This window comes from Agrilus planipennis, unplaced genomic scaffold (assembly GCF_000699045.2).
Source record: "Agrilus planipennis isolate EAB-ADULT unplaced genomic scaffold, Apla_2.0 scaffold14, whole genome shotgun sequence".
Classification (NCBI taxonomy): Eukaryota; Metazoa; Arthropoda; class Insecta; order Coleoptera; family Buprestidae; genus Agrilus; species Agrilus planipennis.
The window spans coordinates 561413-570331 of NW_020442313.1; the positions used below are offsets into that span (position 1 = coordinate 561413).

General features: G+C 33.5%; 2 protein-coding genes across 2 annotated transcripts in view; both read right to left on the reverse strand.

Moving 5' to 3' along the window:
* Positions 1 to 4907: 4907 nt before the first annotated feature.
* Positions 4908 to 6137, reverse strand: LOC108737682 (peroxiredoxin-2). The gene is made up of 6 exons (XM_018470711.2): positions 5959 to 6137; positions 5842 to 5908; positions 5648 to 5789; positions 5450 to 5585; positions 5160 to 5394; positions 4908 to 5093 (listed from the first exon to the last, which is right to left on the reverse strand). The coding sequence occupies exons 1-6, from the start codon at positions 5989 to 5991 to the stop codon at positions 5008 to 5010; spliced, it is 699 nt and encodes a 232-aa protein (XP_018326213.1). The 5' UTR covers positions 5992 to 6137; the 3' UTR covers positions 4908 to 5007.
* A 196-nt stretch (positions 6138 to 6333) lies between these two features.
* The window catches only part of LOC108737352 (fibroblast growth factor receptor-like 1), an 8637-nt gene continuing 6051 nt past the window's right edge, over positions 6334 to 8919 (reverse strand). The window contains exon 3 of the mRNA XM_018470171.1: positions 6334 to 7074. Coding sequence (XP_018325673.1) covers positions 6500 to 7074 — 575 coding nt within the window. The 3' untranslated portion in view covers positions 6334 to 6499. The remainder of the gene's footprint in view (positions 7075 to 8919) is intronic.

Genomic DNA, 8919 nt, shown 5'->3' on the forward strand with positions numbered 1-8919 from the left:
CGATTTAGCAAAAACGTGTTTCAGTCAAATGACCATGTCACCTTACAACACCCTGCCGCGCTTTTATATCATACTACAAGTTAAAATTGACTTGAATCACATAAAGAGAAAAATTTTGGATTCACATTTGAAAATTAGTCAAGACACAAAATTATTAATCATATCTATCAATTTCATAAAAAGTCATTTTCATTAAAATACAGTCACCTTACAACACCCTCATCCAAATTTGAATATTACTTAAAAAGAACATGACATTATGAGCAGTTTCCTTCAATTTCGCAAAAACACATTTTCATCAAAATGACCCTACAACACCCTGTTGCGCTTTTATAAAATACAAGTTAAAATTGGCTTGAATCACTATAAAAAGTAACACTTCACACTTCCAAATTTGAAAATAGCTTAAGAAGACAAGAAATTATGAGCTGTATGCTTCGATTTCTCAAAAACACATCTTAGATACAACACCCTGCCGCCATTTCATATGATGCAAATTAAAATTGTGCCTTGAAGAACAATAAAGAGTGACATTTCGCGCGTCCAAATTTGAAAATTGCTTAAAAAGAAGCCGAAATTACGATTTATTTTCTTCGATTACGCAAAAACCCATTTTTGTTAAAACGCATGTCACCTTATGACATCCTTCCAGGCATTTATGTCATTTAACTTAAAATTGGCTTTAAACACTATAAAGAGTATAATTTCACACATCCAAATGTAAAAATTACTTAAAACAGACATGAAATTATGAACTGTTTCCTTCGACTTCATAAAAAACAATTTTCGTCAAAACACAGTCGCCCTGAAGCACCTTTTGCCGCGCTTTTATGAGATAGAAATTAAAATTGATTTTAATCACTATTTAGAGTAAAATTTCATACATCCAAATGTGAAAATTGCTTAAAAAAAACACGAAATTATGAACCGTTTCTTTCGACTTCACCAAAAACACATTTTCTTCAAAATACAGTCACCCTTCAGCTCCCTACCGCGCCTTTATAACGTACAAATGAAAACTAGCTTCAACCACTATTTACAGTGACATTTTGTTAGTCGAAATTTGAATATTTCTTAAAAAGAAGCCATTTTCATCGATTACGCAAAAACCCATTTTCGTCCAACCGTATGTCATCTTACAGCACCCTGTCATATATTTATATCATTCAACTTAAAATTGGCTTTAACCATTCTAAAAAGTAAAGAGTAGTAGATTTCACGCATCCAAATGTCAAAATTACTTAAAAAAGAAAATGAAATTATGAACCGTTTCCTTCAACTTCATAAAAACACATTTTCATCAAAACACAGTCACCTTCCAACACTCTTTTATAAGATACAAACTAAAATTGCCATTATACTAACATTTCGCGCGTCCAAATTTGAAAATTGCTTAAAAAAAAGCCGAAATTACAGTTAATTTTCAACTATTACTCAAAAACCAATTTTCTTCTTAAGGCATGTCACCTTACCCTCTGCCGGGCTTTTATATCAAACATATTTAAATTAACTTAAAGAATGAAATTTCAAATTTAAAAATTGCTTAAAAAAGAGCAGGCGTTATGATTTATTTCCTTCGCTTACTCAAATACCCGTTTTCATTAAAACGCACATAACCTTACGACAACACCCTGTCGTACTTTTGTATCATAGTAATAATTAAAATTGGCTTGAATCACATAAACAGCGATGTTTTGCATTCAAATTTGGAAACTGCTAAAAAAAAGCAAAACTTGCGATTTATTTCCTTCGTTTACCCAAAAACTCGTTTTCGTCAATGCGCACGTCATCTTACGACACCCTATGGGGCTTTTGTATCAAATAACTTTAAATTGGCTTGAACCACGACTGTAAAGACCAAAATTTTAAAAGTGAAAATTTGAAAATTAGTTAAAAAGACACGAAATTATGACTCATTTCCTTCGATTTCGCAAATACTCGTTTTTCTCAAAAACATTCATCTTACAACACGCTGTCGCGCATTTATATCATCAAATTAAAGGTCGGATTTTGGGCATTTACAATTTTACAAGAAATACATAACTGGAATACGGGGCCACAATTAGAATTGTGTTTAAATTTGATGTTCAAAATTAACAATTGAGGAGTCATTAAAGTTACCGTTCTTTAACACACTTTCTGTAGAAACCGTCAGATGCGGTTCATGATTTGGATCTCATCAGCGCGTCGTAGACAGTTTCGACAGAACACGGGGCTTTCAAAAACTTCGAACAGCAACAATGTACTCAAATTGTTGAAACAAAGTACAATGGGTACTTATCCTTTAAATTCATCCGATGTTATTGTGGAAAGGTAAAGGTGTGGATAAGTAATAATAAAAAAGCTGTAGTAGGTAGATAGCGGAAGGAAAATGTGTTGATCGAAAAAAGGGGCCGTAAAATAAGGAAAGGAGCAGGGAAAATATAGCAGGAACGAATAAAAGGATATAGAACGAGAACTGGCTTTGTTACGAAGCAATATATTGTGAAAAGTCCTCCCGCGCCAACGATATTCGAGATTGTCGCCATTTTCGCGTGGCAACGAAATGGCGCGATAGACATAATAAAATACGCTATATACGGAAAATGCATTACGATTTCCCTGCCATAATGGCTCCCGCGGGAACTTGACAAACTCCTCCATATTATTTCGTGCTCAGGCTTGTGCGCCGTTTTAACGTTAATAACCCGACTTTCGAATAACGCCACTACACCACAAAACACACACACACATATACACGTAAATACATACATACATTCACACGCATACAAACTAAATACAGAAACAGTGTTGCCGTTGCTGCAATTTGTGCGATGTTGCATTGAGGTATATATGTATTATACATATTTGCCGGCAGATAACTGCGCCGCACTAAAACGTAAAATGGTAACAACGGGATTATTTCCGCCAGCTTGGCTCTCATTACAAAATAACCACCCACTTACGTTTCTTTTTACGTGAAAAATTGCTACTGTGTTGACGGAGATAAGATATAAAAGTTCACAGAAAGGAAATAATTAAACTAGGGTACCGGGTACCTATATGTAGATTTACGGGTATCCTACAGTTGAAAGCTCCTTAGAAGTTTCGGTTAAACGCCCTTTATATGTATTATGCAATTAAATACAGTAAAAGTTCAGTAAAGCTGTGCATATATTTTAAGTATTTGAAAACAATTAATTTAATCTTTACAGTTTTAATTAAACACCCTGTGTATCGAACATTTTAAGGTAGACAATTTAGTTGTTAATACCTTCAAAGAATCGGTGAAACACTCTGTTAAAGTTTAATTAAAACAAACAAATAAAAAAGAAACGAAACTCTTTAGTCTCCGAACTGTATTAAGTCGAAATTTTGGCGTTTAAATTTTCTTTATCTTCATGATTTTTAAATTCCTATTATCTATTTTATAAACGAATGTGCCACATTCGAATATTGGGACAATATTGATTTGGTGCAATAATCCTTTTATTTAAATAATCTGAAAACTCAATTAGATTTCGGCTATGGGCATTGGATTTTTCCAGGCTTGCTAGCCATGGTCTAAGTTAGTTGCTAATTCTACTACTACCATTGATAAAATTTGTACTACTGGTAGAATTATCAACCAACCTAAACCATGGTCAGTATGTCCGGAAAATGCCAATGTCCATATTGACTCCGGCCATGAAAATTTATAGCAATCAATCAATTAGATATACTCGAAGGACCGAAAAATGGTACCCAAAGAAGCTGGACTGATAAAGATCTTTCTTTATTCATTCTGAATTCGGAAAAGAAAAGTTATCCTAAACTGGAATCGAGTACATTATGTAATAAATGAAAATAAAAGTAGGTACTTTATAATTCTAGATTCATTACATTTTTCCTACAGAATTATACATCCGGCGAAAATCTAAGAAAAAATTAAAAAATTGGAACAACCTGAAATATTCTAAACTTTTCTTGTTTCAGATAAAAATCTGGGTAATTATTGGAGCCCCAACTCAAAACTGCTCCAAAAACCAAAAATATCAAACGAGGGCCGTGACTGCTACCCACCTTAAGCTAACCTACCCTACCTAATAACTCAAACTACCCCAACTTAGGTTAGGTTTAGTTAGGTAACAATTTCCCCCTCTCCTTAATATTTTTGTTTCCAAAATGTCTTCCCTCATCAAAAATTTACCTACTATTTTTCTCTTTGGAAGTAGTCTCCAGGGGATGGAAGATTTTTTAGACCCAGTTTTGTATGGAGCCTCAATTCTATATAATTACCAAAATTCTGATATGAGCATTAATTCATGAATATGCTTAAATATATTTTTAATGTATTTCAACCATTTTCTACCAGATAATCAGATGCATTATTTCATTTAAACAATATATAATATAATACAAAAAGATTCATTTGCCGTAATATTTAATATGCAATAAAATAACCACCACTTCAAACATTGCTTATACATGTGGTGTGTGATTGTACGCATAGGGTACGTATCCATTTACACGTTAATCAACTAAGTATATATTTACCTTTTGAATAACATTATATTTTAGTTTCTTACACAATTATTACACACCCGACACCACTATTCCCGATTTACAAACTATACATCCTAATAACAAATACAATACAGTAATAAAAAACTTGTTGAAAATGTTATCTAATCTGCCATCTGACATACAGTGGCTGAACTATTCACATGCATTGTAAGCTGAAAAGATATCTAATTAAGTTTAGTTCTAACCATAGAGCAAAAAATAAAGACAATGAGCGCCAATTTAAATCCTGATTCAAATTATCAGCTATTAGGATAAATATTTCTTTTAATTAAAATAAAAAATTTTATAAATAATTACAACGTACAATACTAATATTTATTTTTTTAATTTCAAATAAGTTACTGATAAGAAAAAAGTACACAAACAGTTGATAAGTTTTTATTATCACCCATAATATATAAACATGCTGATTATGCTTACAACTAGATTAATGAAGAGAGAACTAATAACCCAAAAACTAATTTATTTCTGTGTCTTAAAGAATTCTTTTGAGCCCTTTGGATCAGGCTTAATTGTTTTATCACCTTTCCTCCAATTAGCAGGGCATACTGTAATTACACAAAACATAGTTATCATAATAAATTCTAATCATTTTACTATTAATGCAATTTTACCTTCCCCATGAGTATCAGCAAACTGTACAGCTTCAACTAATCGCAAAGCCTCATCAACTGATCTACCAATTGGTAAATCATTTACACACATATGCCTTACAATCCCTTTTGGATCAATTAAAAATAGACCTCTTAATGCTATCCCTTCTTTTTCTAAAAGGACTTCATAATCACGTGCAATATCTTTCTTCAGATCTGATAAGAGGGGGTATGAAATATTACCTAATCCACCTTCCTACAGCAAAATCATTGTATTAAACAAAATAACAACCCCTAAATTGTTCACTTACCGAACGAGGAGTGTTAATCCAACCTAAATGGGTGTAATGTGAATCTACTGATACACCAACCAACTCAGTGTTTAATTTCTGAAACTTGCTATACTCTTTGTCAAATGCAACCAATTCAGTTGGGCACACAAAAGTACTACAACATAATAAACATAAGACATAATAAAATTGAAAGTTCATTTGATAAACTATACATACAAATCTAAAGGATAAAAAAACAAAATCAGATATTTTCCTTTAAAATCTGATAATTGAATTTCTTTAAAATCGGAACCTACTACTGCTGTTCCTTTAAAATCAGGGGCTTTCTGCTGAACCATAGGGGCAAAAAGTCCATAACCTAAAATGTGACCACATACAAAATATGTCAACAAACAACAAGATAAACATACTGGTTGAGATATTTCTTATAAAACTGGGTTTATTGGTATTTGTAGTAGCATTAATAAGCTTTGGAGCCTAAAAAGAGTCGTTTCATAACCTAAATTTTATTAACGTAACCAACTTACTTTTCTAATGATAGTAGAAAAAATACGAGACATTTTGAATAATCAATAAAATGCAATAGCACTAATTATTATACATAAGTAATATTCGTAATAATTCTTGCTCTTAGAAAAAGTTCTCACACATTTCTAAATTCGGGACAAATACAAAAAGCCGTAGATCTAAATATTTAAATGTCACGTACTTATCTATGGTGACATTCTGCGTATATCAATAGATGTATTTAAGACGTGTTCACTTCCGCTGATAAAAAAATTGAAAAGTTAACTTTCGCTTAAACTCTAGATCACCCTTTCGGTTGCGATATTCCAAAAATAATTAAAGTAAAATGTATTAAAAATATAGTTTTATTGTATGTAAATAGATACCAATAGATATTTACAATTTTCAAGTACGTATATTACTTTGAAGTACATTTTCATCATAAAATTAATTAAGTTATAAGTACTAATTATCACAGATATTTGGTATACATTATTTTCATTTTTTGGCACGGAATAAAGATTAATTATTTGGCATGTTTTAATTTTGCGATAAAATAACTCAGATCACCGACGATCTACCCACGTGGTTCTGACCATTTGTAGCTAAGACAGGTCTTATCAATTTTCTTTCTTGTTGAATTTGCAAGGGATTTCTGCTATCATGTTTCATTTTTTTCCTGTAATAGCATAGCCAAACCGTCACCGGTATTAAAGCAAAAACCAATGGTATAAGAAATAACAAAGAAAATGAGGTGTGAGGTTCCCAATTAGTTGTTGACGAGATCACTTTTACTGTTGCATGTTTCAAGTCTTTCCCATGCTCTGTCATTGCAACACACACATATAGACCACTGTCGATCTCACGAATATCGTGAATATTCAATTTACTCATATAAACGTTGACCTCGTGGGGTACAGGGTGCACCTGAACACTTGTGTTGATTCGAATGTAAAACTTATCGAAATATTGAATGTCGTAGTTTGTACTGTCGCTCTGTTTGAACCACAAGATAACAGGTGGTTGTTGACTGTACACCTTACACTGAATTATGATCTGAGCGTTTTGTTGAACGGTGACATTCGATGGGATGACGTCGAGAAGTTCTGGGGGCATTCCACTGTATTTGGTAAAATCTGTAACAGAGTATACTCTTCCTAGCAGCGACAGTAACTAACTTACAAAATTAAAAAAAAATTTAACTTTTGAGTGTTTCATTCCCACCAGCTACTAATGCGGTGGGTGGATAGTCCGAAGGATAGGAAGGAAGGCTCTCTTCAGCGTTCTTTTAAGAGTCGAGGGAAGGGGGTGGGTGGTGTTTGGGGTGAAAACGATGAGACGGACGAAATGAAGGCAGAAAAGAGTGCAAGATCATCTGTGGAATATTACTTCCCTTTCATTTGCCTAACTGATTCAAGGAAACTACAGAAAAACTTGGACAGGAAGAGGGGACTCGAAATAGAGCCAGTGTCCATCAGAATGCTATGCAATGATCTAAACCGCTAGACCAAGCAGCTCGGTCTGACAATCTAACTTAGAAATTCAAGGTGTCATGGTTATAAAGGGCTTGATCATATTCGATTGGCTGTTGCTTGCTACGTCAATAAGTTACGTATAATGACACCTGCTCGTACGGGGTACGTTCGTACAAATATCTTACAGTAGAAAAATGACTATAACTCTTTAACCTTTTGACATAACCGTTTCGGAATTTTTTATAACAAACTACAATATTTTTGTTACACTTAGGTACATAAACTAGAAAAATTTAACGACTTTAATAGGATTTTTAATTACCCTGTATCAATCTACTCCATGGCGTATGAAAGTACCCTACCTATTGTACGAACGTACCCCACGTACGGGGTACGTTCGTACAAATATGTTACATTAGAAAAATGACTATAACTCTTTAACCTTTTGACATAACCGTTTCGGACTTTTTTATAACAAACTACAATAGTTTTGTTACACTTAGGTACATAAACTAGACAAATTCGACAATTAATCATAAAATAAAAAAATAAAATCTAAAATGTGTACGAAGGGTAACCACTTTCCCCTATACACGTTTTATTAAAGTTACCTTTCCTTTATTAATAAAGGCGTTTTAAAATTTTAAGTTAGGTACCTTTAAATACTAAATTGGTGCCCGTGCCCACTAACGTCCCGCATCCGCCAATGGTGGACGCGTAAGCAGCAATTAAATAATAAGCTGTTGTGATTTTTGTGGGTCTTTTTGCTTCGGCCTTTTCTTCTTCGCTTAGTTCATTATAGTTGGGTGGGTAAACGTACATTGCCCCAAGATTATTTGTTTCGAGTTCGCGCAAGCATGCATCAATAATGGGTAACATCATAGCGGTGGCGGCCGTGTTAACTATCCACATGGATATAAACATGGTAATTAAAGCCAAGCCCAAGTGCAATTTCCTATGACTTGTGCCCACAAACAAAATCCAATTCAGAGCTATTCTAACGTTCAGACCACTATACTCAATCGAAATAGCAATCATTATTCCAGCTTAAAATAAAAAAAATACACTTTTCAATAAAGTAATAAGCAGCCACAAACAGCGCTGTGAACGCTATTTTAGAAATTTGCTTTTTATTGTGAGATTCAATGATAGGCGAAAAATGTTCTTAGTCGGTCGATACTGTTTAGTTCTCAGGAGCACACCGTAGACACGTAGACAAAGCATCGTTCAAGTTTTGAACATTTTTTTCCCTAAATTAATATTTTTCGATTATAGAAAATACGACAAATGGCGCTGTAAACGCCATCTGTAGTACAGTGATACATTTTAGGATTACGTATGCTTCAGCAAGGTCCATTTAAATATATGGATACCTACTTGCTGAAACGAATCCCGGCGTAGCTCACCTCAACGTGGTAGGCACGTTACCATAATCGAATAAAATAATTCGAAGTGGTCTGTATTCTGTCGAAACTGCCAGACGCGGATCGCGATTTCGATCTTTTT